Consider the following 21,006-nt stretch of genomic DNA (forward strand, 5'->3'; position numbering starts at 1 on the left):
GCTGACCGTCTGCAGCATTTTTTTTCGAGGACTTGCTACCGCTCGTAAACAGCAAGCCACTCATGTGATCTGGGCCCTAGGCCTGCGCCTCTTACGTTTCGCCGCAAAGTTTGGACGCACAAAGCCATCTAGTGCTTTTGCGGAAAAGATTTCTGCAGTACGCATACGTTTGTGCGTGGAGCTGGCCTGGCAATGTCTCGAGCACTTGCACAGCAGCGACGGCACATGAATAGCCACTTCTCCACTTGCGACTTTCTCTCGCCTCACACTTCTCGTTTTGTGGCGTTATGGAGCCGCGGACATGAGCGCCCTGCCAAGTTTGGTTGCAGCCGTCTTCCAGTGCATGCATTATGTGATTGCGGCATACCCGTTGTGGGAAGAGAAACCATGACGCTTAATCCGACCATCCGCTATCCGGCTTCTCGCAATGCCTCATTCCGGCGCGCCGACTCAATCGTCAGCCTGCTAAGTATCCTGACCGATTCACTATCGTTCCATCATGCCACATTTCCTCTCAAGCAATAGGTGCACGTCAGAAATCTCGACGCAGGCGTGAGCGAAGCCACTAGCATCGCGTATGCGAGAGCAGCGCCATGGACGTGGCGCTAAGCCGATCCCGCCAAGTTAGCCGCCACGGCCGCGACTCCGGCACCAGCGAATGGCAAACTATGCGTCACCGACAACGGATGCCGCATCTTTACTGTACATACATACTATGCCCGCATCCGACATTTTTTTTGCCATTTTGCCCAGACTTGAAACCCAATAGTATTCTATCTGTGGCTCAAGATGCATCAACCCCACGTCCGTCTTTGCAGAAATTTGCACCCGGCCCTTCGCCTCGAACCTGAGTCGGCTTTTGAAGGCTTCGGGAACTGAGATCGGCGTGGGGTGGTTTAGCAACCAGACCGTCCCGAGTGGGATACTATCTTAAGCCGATGTACACTATCTAGATTCAAGGGCTTCCACACTGCGGGAATAGCAGGATCGAGCCTCGCTTGGCGATGCAGCGGTAATCCTACGGGAGGATGTATGTACATGTGTATATATGTGCATACGGGTAGTCGAAGGCAGTACAGTTAGCGGCCGCGGACGCCCAATGGCGCCCCGTGCAGGGCCTCATGCTGACTGTTTTCGACCGTCGTTCAGTACATACACAGGAACAGGTTTTGGAGGTTGGAGTACGATGTCACCAGCAAATGGCCATTGCGATTGTCTGGTGTTGGCTTGCACATGGTATGAAGTAGTTCTACCAAGGTGTGTTGCTGGCAGAGTAGGTCTTGTCTACTTGGATGTTGCAATGATAGTGGGACTTGCATTTCCAGGGAAGCCTGGTATACAAGTGACTGTTTCTCGACTCGATTAATGGCGCATGGATAGTTCCGTGGCCCGATACCACATGATCGCTTGTCATTGTTTAATTGCAAGGAAGCCTAGTATGCCATGTCTGAACTAAGTTTTTGGACTAAAAATCTTGGTCATCACGGATACAACCTGTGATCAGGGTGACATGGACAGCATCTCCGCCGATTTTCGGAATAGACCAAGGTCTGTGTAAACAAGTACAGTCAGCTATCAGAAAATACGCATACCTGTTCGTTCACTAGATGCACCAAGGGGCTCAGCTAGATGTCCAATCAGCACAGCGGTACATGACTCTGGTGTTTCTTTGCCTCATCCGGTGGTCCCGTCACTTAGTAACTACTGAAATCTACGTACTTGATTACATTACAACAATGTCCCTGTGGAGCCATGATAGTGTAGCATTTCCAAGGCCTTGCGATAAAAGAAGTAAAACTAATCTATTTGGATAGTCGCGTTCCATCCTCCCATCCCAATTCCCCATCCCAATTCCCCGACCCATGGTCCTCGGAGCCCATATGCTTGGGCTAAGAAAAGAAGCATGATGACAAGCTGATCTGCCGCCATGATAGAGATCGGATATTACCGCAGAGAAGAATAGAAGAAGCATGTAGAACACTCATGGACACAGACGACAGGCGTACGACATATCGGATCTCTCCCTTTGCCAAAAAGGACCAATAGATACTTTGCTGTTTAAGCTTATACAGTATGGACCATCATACGCGTCACGCGCCAATGCATATTGCCATAGCTTCGTCCCTCTTCCTGCTCTCTTAGACCCCAATTTCCGGAATGTATTCCCGCAGCCAGACATACGCTGTAGTTACGACGTCCAAACACTCTGCACAGATCTCACATCTGCCTCTGCAACTCGGCGACCTGGTCCCCCTTCCTTTTTCGTCCTTTCTCTCTGCCCAAACCCCCTATACCGCTCATCCGCATAATCTCGTCTCAGCATCTGACACCCGCGTCAGCACTGGCACACACACAAACTTGCCCTTTTCCATGCATCCGCAGTCCGGGCCCGTGATTCAATGAGGCACTCAGAGACACCGGATGTCGTGATAGAATTCAAAAAAACAATGGTAAATATGATGTAAAACAAACCGCAAACCAAACCCAAACCCAGAAAAGTAACAACCTGCCTGCCCATTCCCCCCCGTTAAAACAAAGAAAAGAAGAGGGAAAAACAAGACAAAAAAACCGGTACAACGAAGAATACCCTCCCAGACCGACTTCTAGAAGAACCAAATCAGTTCAGCAACATCTTCACAAAACAAATACCTGAACCCAGAACATCAGAAACAAGAAAGGGCGCATAGATGTGGCGGTGTGATACAACCTCCGACTTTTCTTTTCTTCTTTTCCCCTTCCCGCCTTTACTGAAAGAACAAAAAACATTTGCTTTTTTTTCCCATGCTAGTCAAATCGACAAACCCAAACTATTCCCCCCTCCCTCCCTACCCCCATTTAGCCCACGGAACGAAAATAAATCGCCTACCCTTCCTCACGTGAAGACATCGTAGAACAAGAGAAGGAAAAAAAAAGAGAGCAAAAGAATCATATTCAAGCAAGTCCCCGGTATCGAGTTTTTGGGGGAAAAAGCAAACATATCCTTCCCAACTCCCTAAACAGGGAAACTTCCGGGTTAGGAGTTGGATTCTTTGGAGAGAGAGAGAGAGAGAAAAAGAAACTTGCTTTTGGAGATCATGCCGTGTTGCCTTACTTTTTCCTTTTTTTTTCTCTTTACTTTTTGGAATACGGATTTTCGCCAAAGGGATAGGGTTATGCAAGTTACATTTACTTATTTCGTGGGGGGCTGGGGGGGGGGGGAGGATCAGATGCAGAGAAAAAAAAAAAAGAGGGGATAATTAGGGCTAGCAAGTGCATATTGCTTGCTTAATTTGCTTTTTTCTTCTCTCTATTGCTTAGTGGGATAATTGTCCGGTGAGGATGGGAGCGGAGAGAGAGAGTGGGATGCGGGTTTTAGCATGATGGTGGTGGGAGATTGGGTCGTAACTATTCCGGAGGCGGGTATTGCGGCGGTGAGGGAAATTTGGGGGAGGTGACTTTTTTTGGTCTTTGGGGAGGGAGAGGTGGTTGGTCTTGTGATGGGGGAGCACGTGGGTGGTGAGGGATGGCGTCAAGTGTGCTCTAGTTGATGTGTTCACATGATGGCGTGCATGGTAGTGTCGAAAGGATCTCGATCTCTTTCTGTAGTTGCGAGAGATGGGTTTAGTGTTGTAAGAGAGTTTAGGGAGTTGTTGTGTGGAAGCTTATGGCACGTTATCAGATATCTAAGACATGTGTATGGAGGAAGTTGTTGAACGCGAGACATCAAGCTAGAATAGAATATTGAACTATCAGACAATCATTATAGTCTCTGAGTTTGTCATGTACCTATAGAACCTACAAAATACACGTGGCCAAGTTATCTGACGAGCAAATTGAGAAGTAAAGAAGTGTAGTGGGGTGAACGTGAACGATGAACGTAGGTAGCGGATGCCTTCCTGCTTTAGGATGAACTGAGGTGGGGCCATGCGCTCACCTTGAGTACGAGCAACACCAAACAACGCGTTGTAACGCGACCAACCGCCACAATTGACGCTCCTTGACTTGATCGCCTGCTTCGCCTGAAGCGCGTTCTTGAGGTGTACATAGTACTCAAAATGTTTTCCCTACCCATGATTGCGCCGCGTCCAGTAAGTATTTCCTACTTTTTGGGCCCAGGTGCTCGATGCTGCAACCAGCTGCAACATCTTTGAGAACCATGTCAGATATAGAGAATAAAAGGCTTACGCAATAAATAGGACGCCAGTCTGTGGCCCTCCCTGAATAACACACATACAGCATTTGAAGACACACAGTCACAGTCCCCGCCCAATACATCGCACAACCAACGACGCCCAAACTCGCACCACACCCCCCGCCACAACCAGAACCTGCTGCTCTCCAGCCTCGCAGCCGATGAAAACACCATTGCCCAGCGAAAACTCAACGTCCGTCGTTTCGGCGCAGGATGGCTGCGTCCCCCGGGCGTATCCAAAACCCTCCAAGCCCTCAAAGACGAGGAGCTCGAGAAAGAGGAACAAGAAATGATGCAGCGCCGCGAGCAAGTAATGATGGACCTCGCCGCCGCGCAACAAGAAGCCGCCAACGAAGAGCAGCGTGAGCGCGGCGAAAGAGAAGAAGAAGCTGGTATGGGCGAAGAAGAACGAGACCTCGACGACGAAGTCCCCGAAGCCGAAGAAAGCATGAGCGAATCCTCGTCTGCTGCCGTTAGCAGTAGCAACAGCGGTAGCGGCAGCGAGTCAGAAGACGAACAAGAAGAACAAGGCAGCGAAATCAGCGGTGACGCACAGGAAGAAAGCACCGTCCCCTTCAACGAAGACAGCTTCATCGAAGGCAGCATGATGGAAGCTGAGGTCTCGCACATGCTCGAAATGGAAGAGGCGGAAATGGCAGGTGTACTTCAAGACGAACGCGATCTTGACGACGATGTTCCCGAGGCTGGAAGTTATGAGCATACCGACTCGGAACTCGAGGATTCAAGCGATTTGGATAATTCGGCGTTGCCCACGGGACTTGCATCGGCGAGGTCGCGGCGCTCGACCAGGAGGCGCCGATCCAGTGGGAGACACAGTTCGGGGCGCCGTAGCTCGGGGTTGCCGGGGGGCATGACGTTGGGTGCGGCTGGACGAGTTAGTCTGGGTGTTGATTTGGGAAATGGGAGGAGTAGCTTTGGTATGGATGGCAGTAGCTCATTTCTTGATGGCAGCTCGTTTTTGAGGAGTTCGCCAGCGGGGAACGCGGCGGCTAATCGGGGATCGTTGCGAGATCGCTTCTTGGGCGCTGCGAGGGGCGGGGGGAGTGGTGGAGGTGGAGGTGGTGCTGGATGGAGGGCTTGATATGGTGGTGTGATGATTGATGAGTTTGTATTGTATAGATACCCAATAGCGGTGCGAGACTGTACCGTGGTGTTAATGAGTCGGAAACATGTGTAAAGTAGCCTGAGTAGCTCATAGATATAGAATGGCAAGATATATGTGGCACCTGCCACAGACAACATTGCTATCTGCTTAAACTTAGATGTCTTGTCCAACGCATCCATAATCATGAAGAACTATACAACATAGTATGTCTCATATCGCCTTAGAATATTCTGCCAGAGTATATTTTCTACCTACGGGAACCTAACAATACGAGCCTCTGCTATATCCTTCACGATAATATTCTACAATCTGTTCGGTAATTTTTACCTCCTTCTTATCCTGGAAATTCTCAAGTTTCCACTCAAACCCTCAACCTACATACCGCCTGACTGGGCTTCAGGGCCCAAATACCACCCGCTCCATGAAATTTTGGATGAGGCAAATGCCTCAGTGCATGGGGTTCCGGATAGAGAACGGACTAGAACACAATGTATATAGCGTATAGTATCTATCCATCTCACCGTTGACCGTGTGTACACTGAAAAATAGAGGGTCATGTATGTTGCAGAAGTTGATAACCCGGGGACTCAGTTTGCTTCCTAGTCTGTTGGAAGCTAGGGATTGATTTTGGATAATGGACTATTGAAAGTTGGGGTTACGAAAAGTCACATGGCCTTGATTGGGACCTACGTGACGTCGGTGTTGGCCACCTGGAAGGAGTTACGACTTTTGCAGATATGCAAAGTCTGGTATTTGAAACAGGTGCAGTGATAAATTCCCGAAACGGGTGTGAGGCTTTTGTCAAAGACATGTATGGTAGGTTCGAGTAGGAGAAATGAGCTAGCGACGAAAGTAGATATTAGAAATGATGGAGATTGAGATGATGGCCGATGGTGTTCGCATTCAGCTTGTCAAATATGGCAGTAATGGTCAAAGAACGGAACGTTGGCGATCTCATCATCGAGTCTGGGACGTAGTATTTGGTCATGGTAAATTAATCGTTTCTTCACAATGCAAAAGAATCTTGGTGTATATCGTCACAACCATATGTTTGAATTGGTATTCTTAATTTTTCCCTTTTGCTTGCTCCCAGCGGTACATATACAGCAGTTAGTGGGTTGCAAAGATGTTGCGTGTGCGCAGGTGGACTGGTGTTTCTCCCTTGGGCGTATCTGGTATCGTCTTCTCCAATTTCTGCGGGGAATGAGTACGCAGAGTGACAGGGGAACTTGTTCAGACGTACCAGCTTGTCAAACACACACTTGTTTAGCTTGCGCTCTTCCGACCGGCAGTTCCAGAGTTGCTGGTTGTGGTTCTCGAGGCACTGCCAGTGGGTGCGGAACTGACTCAGGCAGTTCTCGTTGATGTCCTTGATACTGGCGCATATGTCAGCGCCCGCTTCGTCCTGCAATTACAGCTCCAGTACGCACACGCTCGCAGCACATCTGGTGACCTTGCGGCCTTCCTTCATGCACTCGAATTCACCCCGGCCGTTGGCCTCGGTCTTGCACATCATGTAGTCATCGTTGAAAGGCTTGCAGCGCGCGCCAATAAAGTACGAGGCACTGAGGAGGGGCGCAGAACTGGCTCCGAGCTCTTGGACCTTGGGGATGTCGTCGGGCAGAGGGGTTGTGTCGATGAGGGCTTGCTGGTTGAACCTGGGTGTGATAATTAGACCACGGAGCTTATAGTCTGTTACAGAGAGCGCATTTACCTGGGCTGGCGCGACGACATGGTGGCGGGTGGGTGCCAATGGCGGACTATCGACCTGGGAATTGAAGATGATGGTAGCCAGGTCGTCGCGGAAGTCGGCTTGGCACTTCACTAAAACTGGCAGGGATGTGATGGAGCCGCCGCCTGTGCCTGAACCTTTGTCAAGCAGAGACAACAATCTCTCTTCACTCTCGCGCCTGCATCTCAACTGCACTTTTGCGTCGCCTCGTACACAGCTCATCGGCCGGAATGCACGCCCATTGAGCTACACTGTCCTTGTATCTAGCGCCAGCATCTTTACGAGGCCCCGTTCGCGTTTCCTACCGCGACCGAAAACAAACAACCCGGCGTTCGACAGTCCGCGACTTGAAGACATCGTCACTCGTTTCTTCAATCCACGACTTAGCTTGCATATACATCCATACAGCGCGCATTCTCTTCAACATGTCTTTTAGCTTTGGAAATATTGGCGGTGGAGAAAAGAAGACGGGCACGTTGTTTGGAAGCACTACAGCACCAGCTGGCGGTCTCTTTGGCCAATCGCAACAACAGCAACAGCAACCTCAGCAGTCGAGCAACACGGGCGGTGGTCTGTTTGGTTCTGCGGCACCGGCCCAGAACAATACCACGAGCCTATTTAGCTCGACACAACCGCAGCAACAGCAGACCACAGGCTCAAGTCTGTTCGGTCAACCACAGCAACAACAAAATGCCGGTGCGAGCTTGTTCAGTCAGCCTCAGCAACCTCAGCAGCAAGCGCAACCTCAGCAGCCCAACATGAGCAACAGTCTATTTGGCGCCTCGCTCCAGCCTGCCCCTATCCTAAACAGCGTGCAGGCGCAAAGCATCCAGCAGCAACGCGAGGGACTCCCCCAGCTGCGCCAGTCTTCAGCACAGCCCTTCGCCGGCTCTACCATGAACGGTCACAGAGAAAAGTCGGTCGTTGAGCAGATACGAATCCTCAATAACAAGTGGGACCCAGAAAACCCGGAATGCGTATTCCAGTTTTACTTCTACAACTCTGTCAAGCCAGAAGAGGCACCTTTTTACGGGCCCTCGCAAGGCGAAGATGAGCGGAAATGGGAGGAAGCCCTCTCAAAGAAGCCGAGCCCAGGTGCCATCCCTGTACTGGCGCGTGGTTTCGAGCAAGTCGGAGAACGCATACGGCAGCAAGCTGCGGCCGTGACCGCGCTGCGCACACGCCTTCACGAAATCAACAACAGTCTCTCATTGCTCAAGGATGCACATGAGCTGACGGTAGCGTCGCGCATCACCGAAGCCAAGCGCAAGCACATTGTCTTTACCCAGCGAACACTGGCTCTCGCGACCAAGGTGCAAATCTTGCGAAACCGAGGATACGTCATGGACCCACAGGAGGAGGACCTGAAGAAGAAGTTGATTGAGTTAGAGAAACAGACCTTTGACCCTGTGCTTGGAGGTCGACAAGAGGAGATTTGGGCGCGCATGTCCAGCGTGCGCGAGCGTGCGCGGATACTGCAAGAGGAAACAGAGAAGCTGGGCAGGACCATGGACAAGCAACAGAACGGCGAGCTTCTTTCAGAGGAAGACCAGAAGGCACTGGAGAAGGTAAGATACAAACTACTAGCAGACATTAGACAACAAGCTAACGTTATCCTCCAGCTCCTCAAAGACTACGACCGTCAACTTGAGCACCTCAAGAAATGGGTCGATGATACCAAGGAAGAGTATGACGAGTGGGAAGCATCAAAGCAAGCAAGGCCAGCGAAGCGATAATTTTTCATGTACTTTGGCGCTTTGAGCATGTATGATTCACTAGAGATGTGGGGGTTTATATCGTCAAAAGTTGGGCGTTGTGAGATACCAAGCGGCGGATGCATAGAAACCGATAATAGTCTTAGCATCCCGAGAGCGTTGCTACCATTCTGTACACTTTGTCTTGTAATGTCCATCTCGGAAAGGACCACGAAACAATGGAAACTCTTGCATTCGGGATATCATTACATTCGGTGGCCAGCGTTTCCCGACAGGCACCTCATGTGCCCTGGTATTGTTACAAGCGCATTCTTGACTGCATGCGCATATATGATACAGTTGCCTTTCGTTTCGACATTACGCTCCTCTCACCCATAAACGATGGGTGTGTAGACAGCTGCGGTATGCGACAGTAGGTTCGTTTCGTTTAGAAGAATTTGGAGACGTATTCGACAAGGTGCGGCGCTGCTGCTGATTAGTCTGAGACACACTTGCGCAGCTCTGGACAGATCTGCTTACAAAAGTACAAGACAACAGCGCTGGCCGCCGTCCACTTGATATCGGACATGGTCTGCGCCTCAGCCGCGGCAAGCTCCTGCTTAGAAGGCTGTGGTGGTGCTACATCCGTTGTCAGCCATAATCCGCCCCGAGAGTCCGTCCTCCTCTCTCCCTCTTACACCACATATAGGGTTTGACTAACCTCCGAACATGGTTGCTATGTGGGTGGATCCGAGAGAGTTGCGTGTTTAGAGTTTGACTTGAGAAGGCGGAGCTCGCAGATGACGTTCACAACGGGCACTTTGACATGCAAAAGTTTGGAGTAGTCGGCGTTTGGGCGCCGGATGCTGCCGACGCAGTCAGAGGGTCACGTGCACATATACATCCGTACACGATGCTTCGCATTAACCGCCTTGTTTGCTTCTCTTAAGGATCTGCTCGCCCTGGCTTGCATGATCGACAGGAACTTATTTACAGTTGAATCCTTTGATCTTCAATATGCAGGTTGAATTGCTGTCTGCCGCTGCCCTGCAGAAAGGAGATATGCTTGCGAAGCCCAATCGTACAACAGCAACAGAAAACGCCCAAGTAAGTCCGTCTTCCATGAACAGTATGCACTTTTCCTCTCTAGGTCTTTGAAGCGGTTCGTCTGTCAGAAGTCATCTCGGGTGCGGCATGAAATCCGTGAAAAGGAATGTAATCTGTCAGATCGGACCGCCTCTCTGGCGCTCTACTGCCCCTGTCTGCTGATGGTTTCGCGTCCGCTATTTTTGTTAGCACGCTTCCCAATGGAATCCAAATCGGGTGACACGAGTGATCAACGGGACAACAGGAATCCGTACTAGCCGTCTGTATCTTGTTGGTTCCCCACTGGCGATGGAGGCATCTTGCTTTGGTATGCGCGTCGCGTAATAGGCACTACTTTGCTATAGGCAAGACAACGGACTAAAGTTAACCACAACTCATGAGGCGATCATCATTACATTACATACTATCAGAGATAGCCACTCTCCTATGTTCAGTGGCTCTCAAACAACCCTTGGTATATTTCTAAAGGGTCGATTTAAGGCCTGAACCTAATTGGCCTCGATGATCATCCCGCCCCCAACAGGGATCAGCTGTGGCAAGCCGCAAAGACATGTCGTCGTTGACATACCCGCACCCATCCTGCACAGCACCAAGCCCGAACGGACCATGCTGCGCCCACAAGTTTCTCTTAGATTATTGGCTAATTGCACAGATGGGCATGATCGTCACACACCGGCTTATATCCTGCTCGGGTCCATGACGCTAAGCGGTATGCCCTGGGGTATGCTTTAACGTGGAGTCCCCTTGCACCCAAATGCACGGCTCGTATAGATAGAGTAAGCCTTGTCATCGTACGAGTCTATACAATTATTCTTCTTGTCACTCTTTTACTTCTTGTTTCAGTGTTTGAAAATGTTTAATCCAACAGCCGTCGTACTCGGCTTGTTGTCGACAAGCGCACTCGCGCTCAATGCTCGCTATGCTCACCAGCCTGCCGACATCTCCGCTCCCGCGGAGCCCTTCGCCCATCCACATGTAAAACCTCGCCAGCATCTTACCTCTGGGTCTAATTGTGCTCCATATTGGATGGAAAACATTAAACATCAGGGTATTGCTAGCTTCAATCCAAACCCAAACAACTATACAGTCTTCAGGAATGTCAAGTCTTACGGTGCAGTTGGCGATGGCGTCACGGATGACACCGCAGCTATCAACCGAGCCATTACAGACGGCAATCGATGTGTACCTGGCAATTGCTCGAGTTCCACCAACACACCAGCTATTCTGTATTTCCCAGGTGGAACATATTTGGTGTCTGATGCCATTAAAGACTACTACAACACTCAAGTATGGTACCCGTGATCATTCGCTAAGATAAAGATTGACTAAATTATCCAGATTGTTGGAAATCCCAACTGTCTCCCTACTATCCTTGCTGCTGCCAACTTTTCTTCTCCTGGCGGAACAACAATCCTGGATGGTTCTGGTTACGGGTCTACAGTCTCTTTCTACCGCCAGATCCGCAATATCATCATCGACACTACAAGACTACCCACCAACTTCTCTGCTGTCTCAATCTACTGGCCAACCGCACAGGCAACTAGCATCCAAAATGTCGTGTTTAACATGAATCCCAACAATGGAACAACGCACATTGGTCTTCTTATCGACTCAGGTTCTGGAGGCTTCATGACTGATCTGGTATTTAACGGCGGACGCCGGGGCTTCCTAGTTGGAAACCAGCAGTTCACTACCCGAAACCTAACATTCAACAATATCGACACTGCCATTGAGATGTTCTGGGACTGGGGCTGGACATACAAGTCTGTGTCTATTAACAACTGTCGGGTCGGATTGAATGTCTCTTCCGGAGGTTCTTCATCACAGAGTATAGGATCCATTACATTGTTCGACAGCGAAATCAAGAATACAGAGGTTGGTATTGCTACTGCCAGGACCGACAATTCTCAGCCCGCTGCTGCTGGAGCCTTGTATCTGGAAAACGTCAAGTTTGACAATGTACAGGCTGCTGTACTTGGCTCCAATGGAACCTACCTCGCAGGATCCTCTGGTTCCGTGGTTGTTGATGCTTGGGCTGATGGGCACCGTTATACTTCTTATGGCGGCCCCGATATTGCACGTGGTCGTATCGAGCCCACGCAACGACCAGCTGACTTGGTGGATGCCCAGGGAAGGTTTTACGAGCGCTCGAAACCTTCTTATGGAGATGTACCCTTGTCTCAGTTCCTCAGTGCTCGCGATCTAGGTGCTACCGGAAACGGTCGTACGGATGATACTGCCGCTCTCAACGCTGCTATCTTGAGAGCCAAGGAAGAAGGCAAGATTCTATTCCTTGATGCAGGATACTACAAGGTCACGTCTACGATTTATGTACCTCCTGGCTCTATCATTGTAGGCGAACCGATCACGGCTGTCATTCTTTCTTCTGGTCCTTTTTTCAACTCCATGGCAGATCCCCAACCTGTTGTGAGAATCGCTCTGCCAGGTGAAACGGGCCGAGTCGAGATCTCAGACCTGATCGTTAGTACCCAGGGCCAACAAGCAGGTGCCATACTTTACGAGTACAATCTTGGTACATACAACCAGGAGCCAGCCGGTCTCTGGGATGTGCACGCCCGTATTGGCGGCTTTGCGGGATCAGAACTGCAAACTGCACAGTGCGAGAGGACACCTAGTAATGTGACGATTACCGAAGGCAATCTGGACCAAGACTGTATCGCTTCATACATGACAATGCACGTAACAAAATTTGGTGCTGGATTGTACATGGAAAACAATTGGCTTTGGACCGCCGACCACGAGCTCGATACCCGCGGTGAAGCTCAACTCACTCTCTACGCTGGCCGAGGACTCCTCGTTGAAAGCATCAACGGACGACTATGGCTGTAAGTTTCACCTTCCTATTCCTCACCCATGACCATGAAGAGAGAAACTAATACTGATGAAAAATAGCTATGGCACCTCAGTCGAACACCATACCCTCTACCAGTACCAATTCGTCGACACCCGCAACATATTCATGGGCCAAATCCAAACAGAAACAGCATACTACCAACCCAACCCCAACGCCACCATCCCCTTCCCCGTAAACCCCTCCCTCTTCGATCCCGTCTTCTCCTCCTCAGAAGATCCCTCCGCCCCTCCTTCCACTCTAATCCCCTTATTCGACACCCCCTCCAACGCCACATCCCGCTCATCCAACTCCACCACCGTCCCCAGCCCTAACACAGTCTCCGGCTGGGGCCTCCGCATCATCCGCAGCAACAACATCCTGGGCTACGGCATCGGCCTGTATTCTTTCTTCAACAACTACAGCACCAACTGCTCGCGCGTCGATGCTCTGACGGCGTGTCAGCAACGGATCTTGAGTATAGAGGGCGCGACGTCAACGTATGATGTTAGTTTTTATAATCTGAATACGGTGGGGAGTACGCAGATGATTACACGGGATGGGGTGCAGGTTGCAGGTGCGGCGGAGAATAATAGTACGTTTGTTGATACGGTGAATGTGTTTAGGATTGATGGGTTTGGGGCGTAAGATGGTAGGTTGGAGGGGGGTGGTTTGATATAGCTCTTGTGTATAGATTTTGAGTACGAACGAAGTTTATGTATATTTGATATATATATCTCTTGTTTCCAGGGGTTCGTGAATTTAAGTGTCAACAGAGATGCCCAAAAGAGGTTACAGACTCAGTAATCAGCAATTAAAACATGAATACATTGGATATATAGTGTACAGTATAAGCTTTTCAAGGAAAAACTGACCCAATCTCATAAGCAATCCCAAATGCGTAGAGTAACGCCCGCTATGCATTCTCCCGTGTGACCCCAAGTCGCGCATGTGAAACTACTGGTAAATGTTCCTTCCACGTCAAGGCTATAGCTGTAATGCAAAATCAAGACCGGCAAGAAGAGAAAAGAAAAAAGGTGTCCGAGAGACAATGTCTACCTGGCACGATACCAGCTCAGCGCCTGCCACCACCGCGACCTCCCTTGATCTGCTTCATGATATCCACATTGGTCGAACGGCTTCGGGCATTCTCGTTGAACACAACATTGCTCTTGGGTGCAATGGTGTAGGTGGTTGGGCCAGACTCCATGCGAGCACGCTGGAAAGCACGAGGGGCCTCGAGGGCCTTCTTCCGGCTGGCGGCAATGGCGGCTTGTTGGCTGTTGACGGTCCTGTCGCCATTGTTGATTTGACTGCAGAGATATTAGTACACTTATGACCAACTTGACAGACAGGGACATACCTTGGGTCGTAGTCGGCCTGGGCAAATTCCTTCTTGCGGTAGTCGTCCGTTCGCCTAAGGATGGGGCGGGTCCAGTCGGTGAAGAGCCGCTCAGCCTGTCGCTTAATGGACAACTCGGGCCTCTTGCTTTTGATGTAGAACATGATAACCTTGCCGATACCAGATGCGACAAGTGTGTCCTTGTTGACGGGTAGTTTCGCCAATGAAGCGAAGAGCTCTTTTTGGATATCGTATGCGGGAAGACTGCCATCGCTCAGGGGCTCCAGAAAAAAGCGCACCGACTCAAGTAAGTTTACTTCAGGGTCCACGATGGTGTCTCTCAGGTTGTTCTTATTCAGCAAAGCTGTGACTTCTGGCAAAAGTTTGAGCTTGTGTCGCGCTGGCTCGTTGCGCTTTCTGCCCTCGTTGTCGGCCTCGGCGGCTTGTGCCATGCGACGTCGCATCTCCTCAATTTCTTGGTCGGCCATTTGTTCAAGGTCGATTCCATCCTTCTTGCGACGGCGGTTCGAGCTACCCTTGACGATGCTGTCAATCTGGGCGTTCAGCGCTTTTTTCCTGCCTAGAAAAACCATCAGTACACGCGAAAAGTCGATCCATGCGCCTAAATACTTACGTTCTTCTGGGGTGAGATGCTCGTCTGGGTCTCCTTCTGGGCTTGCGTCCCGTACTCTGCCTGCTTTCTTGGATCGCTTGCTCCGCCTCTCACCCTCTGCAATATCACCATCTTCTTCACCGTCCTTGTTCTTCTTCCTACGTGGCTTGTCTGCCCTCTTTTTCTTCTTCTTGGGCTCCTCGCCTTCACCTGCGGTGCGCTTGCGCTTGTGCACACCAATCTGCTTGACGTTGTCCTCATCAATGATCTGAGCCGGGCGCTCATCGATGGCAACATTGTCGATGTCAAAGTCGCCAAATTGCTCGTCCATCTGGTCATCGTTAAGCGCCTCTGAAAGAACCGACTCGTTGTCCGACAGGCCAGCTTCGACATCGTCCTGGTCAGGCATCTCTCCGGGTCGGTCTTCCGTCACCTCCATATCTTGGTCTGGGTCTCCGATTGGAGGGTTTGGGGTGGAATTCTCCTCGTCGATCTCAGGGCGTAAGGGGTCGGCTGGGTCGTTGCCAGCTTCAGGTAGCGGCGATCGCGAATGCGACTTGGTAAACTCGACGTCCTCCATCGTGGCTATTGGAGTTGTTTATCCAAGTTTGGTATCTGTCCAATAGCGCCGGTTCTTGGTAGACGTTCGATAGGTTTGATCGCGGTAAAGGTGGTGGAGGGCGCGAACGGTGGTGAGAATGGCCTTCAAAGGAAAGTTGGAGAGGGAGCGCGACTGCCCATGACGCGCGGCGATACTTTGAGCCGACGCCGGTCTTGGCACGAACCCGACAGGTGGCGTCCGTGCGCGGGTTGGTTCGCGGCTTGCTGCTGCCAATGCCTTGAGCCGTTGTCTTCCGTCCTTGTCCTTCTCTCTCTTGCCTGACCACCGCTCTCAGGCCCACGACGCCATCCACCATTCTCAGCACAACGAGTAACTCACAGAAAAGACGCTTGAATCGCATCACTGCTTCGTGGACAAGCAGTAGCTCACGATACCGGCAGCACCTTTTACAAACCTTGGCGTTGTCATCGCAGCATCGCTGGTGAACCGCTCCAGGGTCTTGTTGACGACCGCACAGCAGTCGCGCACTGTTTCCAGACACTTGGATTGAAGGAGGGAGGATACAGACATAAGGAGGATTGCAGTAGCTGGAGGAGAGCGAGTTTGTTACTGCCTAGCTGTACCGGCGCAGTCTACACTGCGTCATTTGGCGCGGCCATAGCTAGTATCAACAAGCACTGTCATTACGTGTGTTCGTGGAGAGCGAGGAAGCATATTGTCTATCTTGTTCATCTGGCATCGACATTGGCAGTGTTGGTACTTTCTGATCGAAACGCGAGCCGCTTACCCTGTCCCCTGCGCGCGACATTACACCCTGACACAGCACATATTCTTCTTGCTCTAACCCAAAGCATCCTTGCCCATTATGTCTCTCCCAGCAGCTGAAGTAGCAGCCGATTTTCGGGACGCACTGCAAGATTTGAGGATGAATAGCAGGCCCGAGATAAGCAATCTAACCCTCATCGCCAAAGAAAATACAGAGTACGCCGAAGCTATATCCAATGAGCTCCAGAAACATATCCAATCGGTGAGTCTTGGATACATTACTTGATGGAGTGATTTCATATTCTCCTCTCGTTTCCCGTCATGCTTTTGATACTGGTGACTGATTGCAATAGACTCGTCCTGAATGGAAACTCCCCGCTCTTTATGTGCTTGATTCCATTGTCAAGAATGTCGGAACCCCATATACTGTCTACATCGGTCGCAACCTGTACCGAACATTCATGGATGCTTATCTGGTCATGGACCAGGCCACCCGCAAGAACATGGAAGGCTTGCTCAAGACGTGGAAGATGCCTGTGCCCGAGTCTATGGATCCACGCCCAGTGTTCTCAGCCGACGTGACGCAAGATATCGAGAACGCGCTGGCTAAGTTTCATGCAGCTCAACAGCAGGTCCGACCGCAACATGCGCTCCCGCCTCGGCCTCCATCGCTCAACGTGGCTTGGAGAGGTACATCTACGCCGCCGCAGAATGGTCCCCGTTATGCTGCCCCCAATGACCCGCGTGCTCGACCAGTAAGTTTTTGTCCCTGGGATGATACTACCAAATACTAATAGCTCAAACCCAGTCATACCCATCGACTCCTCAATATGGATCTACAGCACATGCCCCTACACCTCCGGTGTCCTACGCGCAACCTCAGCAGCCTCCTTCGCCCATGTCGTCCATTGATTTGGCTGGATTAAAGGCGGAAGTCACTCAGCTAATCAGCACTACACAGAACACCTTCGCCCAAAACCCAGCCGATGCTGCCCTGCGTACGAAACTTTCGGCACTCTTATCTCTCAAGCAAATCTTGGACACACAGACTCTACCACCACAACAACTGGAGGCTGTACGTCAACAGATTCGAGCCCTAGCACCTCCGCCCACTCCGACACCCTCGTTTGCACCGTCTACACCAGTATATCCTCCGCAGCAGACAGTGGCACCCGGTTACCCTGCTCAGTTTCCCGCTGTGACTGCTTCGCCAGTCAATGTTCCACCGAATGTGGCACAACTTCTTGCGGGCTTTAGACCACAACAGTCAACACCACAACCTGCTCCGACCCCAACCCCACCTGTTTTGAACCTGGCGGAATTGCTGAAACGTGTATCATCGCCTGCACAATCAAGTTCTGTACCCGCTCCAGCTCCATTCCAGCCACCGTTTCAAGCATTCCCGCCGCCTATTTCTACACCAATACCCGCACCCCAATCCGCTCCTCCAGCACAGTCTAGCACACCAACCACCAACTTGGCTGCTTTGCTTGCCCAATTCAGCAAACCTGCTGCTGCGCAACCCTCAGTTCAGCCTACATCTGTTCAAAGCACTCCTGTACCTCAACTTCCATTGCAGCCTGCGGCTCCCCCGCCAGCCCTTGGCAGTGCTGAGTGGCTTCTCAAAGCCCTGAGCAGTGTATCTGGTCCCACGCCTGTGAATGGAGTCCCCAATTCACTCCAGCAAGGAACTGAACAATCAGTGGCGCCAGTTGGCTTGTTGGACCAAATTGAACTCACTACCGCATCGATGAAGAAACCCCGTCTTCACCTCATCTCCCATCTATATGAAGCCAAACCCAACATCTGCGCCACTTGTGGTCGCCGGTTCGAAAACACGGCTGAGGGAAAAGAGAAGAAGGCTCGCCACATGGACTGGCACTTCAAGGTCAAGGACCCAGACGCTGCCAAACGAGGCGTACATCGCAGCTGGTACATTCCAGAGAAGGAATGGATCGAATATCGCGAACTTGACGAAACCGCCCCTAACCAGTCTAACCATTCCTCTTCAGGCAACAATGCAGCCAAGCCGAAGAAGCAGACCAAGGACCGCTATGTCAGCGTTCCGCAGGACGTGACACTTCAGCAAGCACCCTGCCCGATCTGCCAAGAGAAGTTTGAGACACAATGGAACGTGGAAGCGAATGATTTCGTATGGATGGACGCCCTAAGTGTGGGCGGCAAGGTGTACCATGCTACATGTTTCGAAGAGTATAGCAAGGGAATCGGTATTGAGATGCCTGGCACGCCAGACTCTGTTCTTGGGAAAAGGAAGGCCGATATTGGAACGAACGGAGAGGGCAAGAAAGTCAAGGCTTACTAGATGCAGCTTTTACTGTCTCAAAAGATGGTTGATACCAGTAATCATTCGTGATGCATAGCGCGGTGTTGGGTGGTTTATCTTGGCTCTTGTTACCGTTTAGTATTATCATGGTTGCGGCTCGTAGTCACGGATGCTGAATTAGATTTTTGAATGAATTTTGCAAAATTCGGTTCGATTCTTAGAAAAGTATCTTTATTAATTAAGTGTGGGGCTAGAGGGTTATGTAGGGCTATGTATATTGGAAAGTTGTTTTCATTACTTACGCGTGATATTGGGGTTACGTGGTGCCACGGAGGGGTCACGCAGTGCTTTTTTTCTTCTTCAGAAATATTGTTTTCCTACCAAGCTAAGGAATCTGTAACATCGAGAGTTTGCTTTTTTCTCTCTTGAATGAGAAAGAATATCGGATTTTATAGGAGCCTTTTAGTAGTAAGAATGAAACCTTTCTCAACGTCTGAGATTGAGAGAAATCTTAATGCCGAACACGTCTTCTTTATTTCCCTTTTAATTAAATACTGTGACTAATTTTATAAGCTAATTGTCAAGTGAAAGAATGGATTTTTAGACATGTCTTACTATCTGTATTATGAAGTATCTTCTAGGTCATCTAGAATTACTAATTTATAATCGATTACGTTCTATGAACTCGTGAAGCTCACCTAGTTTACCTTGGATAATTTTTAGTTTCCTCTTCCTCTCCCTCCTCCTGTTTCTGGTTTGGACGAGTTGTGGTGCCGGTTTTTGTGTCTGTGTACGGTCCTCGCTGGTGTCGTGGTGTTGCCTTCTGAGGTCAGGGTGCTCTGTATTTCCCGGCTGGCCTTTGGACTCGGCCTTGCCGCGTCGTCCTTTGTTGTCGAAGGGGCCTCTTTCTTAGATTCCTCTTTTTGGAGTCAAAATGATTCTTGATCTTGTCTTCCGTTGCTCCTTGAAGGTCATTTCCAGGTCCTTTGAATATATCTCAAATCTGTAGTAGAGATACGTATTAAAACTAGCACTACCTTTAAGTGGGTGGTTGGAATGGCATTTTCATGCCTTTTGGCTGTCTGATACTTGCGTGCCATTTCCCGGAATGGCCCTAGAAACAAGGAAGCGGTTCACATCCGGGAACATTGCCGAGTTCATTCTTTTCCTAGGAAAGCCGTTGAATCTTTGCTCTTTTTTCTACTAGATTTAGGCTTGTCCAGAATATACTCAGAACTCTATACCATGACAATATGCACGTAAATATGTATTGCGCTTACATAGTGAAACTCAGTAGAACAAGCGCAGTCTTACCGTAATAGTGTAAGACGATAGCTCAACTCCACTGCTCCACGCGGCCTGAAAAGGTACAGTATACTGCATAGTATACACGTACAACAAGTACAACAAATGACTTGGAAAGTTAAAAGAAAACTAGGTTTGGCACTGAAACTTTCTTGGGGAGTTGGGCATTTCTTTTACTTCTTGAGACGAGGAGATTCAAATCAATATAATATATTATTGAATCATGCAGGTTTCAGAATCGTCTCTGTATAGGCACGGTTACACATTATAGATTTCTTAACAACGTAGGTAAAGAAGAAGTGCAAAGGCGTACACTATAATGATAGAGCAATACCACGGGTACAGAGATGAGAATTTGGGTGAATATCAAAATCCGCCTAGACTGAGAAGGTGCGATGTGGTGTCTGAGGTAGGAGGCCAGGCAGGATATCGACGTCACCGCGGTAACGTGACCGCGCCAAGGTGACTGCCAACTGCGAAATATAAAAAGACCGTCCTCGAGTCTTCCTTCTCTTTTCCTTTCTCCCTCAAGTTCAACTGGCACGATGAGCGGCAACACACACCAAGTCACAATTTACCACCCCCGACGATGAGTGGTAAGTCGCAACACGCTCCCAGTTACAATTGCCCCATCCCTTCACTTCCCTTCCCCTTTGCTCTGTTTGCTGTCGCTCACATCGCTGATGTCACTTTCCCTTTTGAGCACTTGCTAACAAATAACAGGACAATTTGGTGGATAGAGTGAGTTCCTTCCCTGCTCCACTTTACTACTCTATACTGCCCTTTCGATGTCATGCTAACGTGGTCATAGGTTTCGTCTTCAGTTTTGGTGAAGTAGGTTCATCTTCTTTTTCGCGTCCAAGTATGGTGCATTTGTGTGGTTGGCTAACATTGTTCTAGAATGCAAATCATGGCCGCGGCCACTGTCGTCTCAAGCTGTCTTCACAAGGCCAATGTCATTTGTAAGTCAAATAGTTATTGTGATTGCAGTTATACTGATCGATATTAGCTATCGAAGTCTCATTCACAGTGCCCTTCGGGGTAGCCCGTCTAAGACGGGCTAGGAGTTGATATACCCCTCCTGGGGGTATCCTCCCGCTGTCCAACGATTGCATTGACACGCTGAACTTTCTTGATCATGTCATACGTCTGGAATTCGTAGCAATACACCATGATTAAAAAATCATTCTTCCATTGAATCTGCGTTCGCCCTTATTGTGGTCCATTTGGGTAGTTGGCTGACACTGTTCTAGAATGCAGGTGGCAATCGCGGCGGAGGACGCGATGGACGTGGCGGCCGTCGCCGTCCTAAAAAGGCCGTCAAAAGGTGAGTGTCGGCTGTAAGTCAAATACTCAAATCTCCTGTTGTAGTTATACTAATAAATGTTAGCTGTCTAAGGGTCGGCCATATGGTGTCTGAGTGTCCGTGGCGGCAGCTCATCTCTGGCGGGCTG

General features: G+C 50.0%; 8 protein-coding genes across 8 annotated transcripts; 5 read left to right on the forward strand and 3 right to left on the reverse strand.

Annotated features, from left to right (window-relative positions):
• Nucleotides 1–2,157: 2,157 nt before the first annotated feature.
• COCMIDRAFT_85849 (uncharacterized protein) lies at nucleotides 2,158–2,403 on the forward strand (the record flags this gene model as incomplete). The annotated part of the gene is made up of 1 exon (XM_007686384.1): nucleotides 2,158–2,403. One exon carries the CDS (start codon nucleotides 2,158–2,160, stop codon nucleotides 2,401–2,403), a length of 246 nt encoding a protein of 81 aa, XP_007684574.1.
• Nucleotides 2,404–4,034: 1,631 nt separating this feature from the next.
• Nucleotides 4,035–5,273, forward strand: COCMIDRAFT_23362 (uncharacterized protein; the record flags this gene model as incomplete). Its single annotated transcript, XM_007686320.1, has 2 exons — nucleotides 4,035–4,067; nucleotides 4,176–5,273. The coding sequence occupies 2 exons, from the start codon at nucleotides 4,035–4,037 to the stop codon at nucleotides 5,271–5,273; spliced, it is 1,131 nt and encodes a 376-aa protein (XP_007684510.1).
• Nucleotides 5,274–6,407: 1,134 nt separating this feature from the next.
• On the reverse strand, nucleotides 6,408–7,031 carry COCMIDRAFT_2251 (uncharacterized protein; the record flags this gene model as incomplete). The annotated part of the gene is made up of 4 exons (XM_007686300.1): nucleotides 6,408–6,491; nucleotides 6,541–6,673; nucleotides 6,728–6,955; nucleotides 7,012–7,031. The coding sequence occupies 4 exons, from the start codon at nucleotides 7,029–7,031 to the stop codon at nucleotides 6,408–6,410; spliced, it is 465 nt and encodes a 154-aa protein (XP_007684490.1).
• Nucleotides 7,032–7,454: 423 nt separating this feature from the next.
• On the forward strand, nucleotides 7,455–8,765 carry COCMIDRAFT_2252 (uncharacterized protein; the record flags this gene model as incomplete). Its single annotated transcript, XM_007686301.1, has 2 exons — nucleotides 7,455–8,597; nucleotides 8,652–8,765. The coding sequence occupies 2 exons, from the start codon at nucleotides 7,455–7,457 to the stop codon at nucleotides 8,763–8,765; spliced, it is 1,257 nt and encodes a 418-aa protein (XP_007684491.1).
• Nucleotides 8,766–9,171: 406 nt separating this feature from the next.
• COCMIDRAFT_85827 (uncharacterized protein) lies at nucleotides 9,172–9,411 on the reverse strand (the record flags this gene model as incomplete). The annotated part of the gene is made up of 2 exons (XM_007686385.1): nucleotides 9,172–9,209; nucleotides 9,264–9,411. Coding segments are annotated over 2 exons (186 nt in total), but the record flags the coding sequence as incomplete, so codon positions are not given.
• Nucleotides 9,412–10,682: 1,271 nt separating this feature from the next.
• COCMIDRAFT_2254 (glycoside hydrolase family 55 protein) lies at nucleotides 10,683–13,329 on the forward strand (the record flags this gene model as incomplete). Its single annotated transcript, XM_007686302.1, has 3 exons — nucleotides 10,683–11,117; nucleotides 11,169–12,676; nucleotides 12,744–13,329. 3 exons carry the CDS (start codon nucleotides 10,683–10,685, stop codon nucleotides 13,327–13,329), a joined length of 2,529 nt encoding a protein of 842 aa, XP_007684492.1.
• A 427-nt stretch (nucleotides 13,330–13,756) lies between these two features.
• On the reverse strand, nucleotides 13,757–15,216 carry COCMIDRAFT_85889 (uncharacterized protein; the record flags this gene model as incomplete). Its single annotated transcript, XM_007686386.1, has 3 exons — nucleotides 13,757–13,994; nucleotides 14,045–14,603; nucleotides 14,658–15,216. 3 exons carry the CDS (start codon nucleotides 15,214–15,216, stop codon nucleotides 13,757–13,759), a joined length of 1,356 nt encoding a protein of 451 aa, XP_007684576.1.
• Nucleotides 15,217–16,063: 847 nt separating this feature from the next.
• Nucleotides 16,064–18,286, forward strand: COCMIDRAFT_2256 (uncharacterized protein; the record flags this gene model as incomplete). The annotated part of the gene is made up of 3 exons (XM_007686303.1): nucleotides 16,064–16,225; nucleotides 16,317–16,718; nucleotides 16,772–18,286. The coding sequence occupies 3 exons, from the start codon at nucleotides 16,064–16,066 to the stop codon at nucleotides 18,284–18,286; spliced, it is 2,079 nt and encodes a 692-aa protein (XP_007684493.1).
• Nucleotides 18,287–21,006: the final 2,720 nt, after the last annotated feature.

The sequence above is a fragment of the Bipolaris oryzae genome, assembly GCF_000523455.1.
Source record: "Bipolaris oryzae ATCC 44560 unplaced genomic scaffold scaffold_18, whole genome shotgun sequence".
In the NCBI taxonomy this organism is placed as follows: domain Eukaryota; kingdom Fungi; phylum Ascomycota; class Dothideomycetes; order Pleosporales; family Pleosporaceae; genus Bipolaris; species Bipolaris oryzae.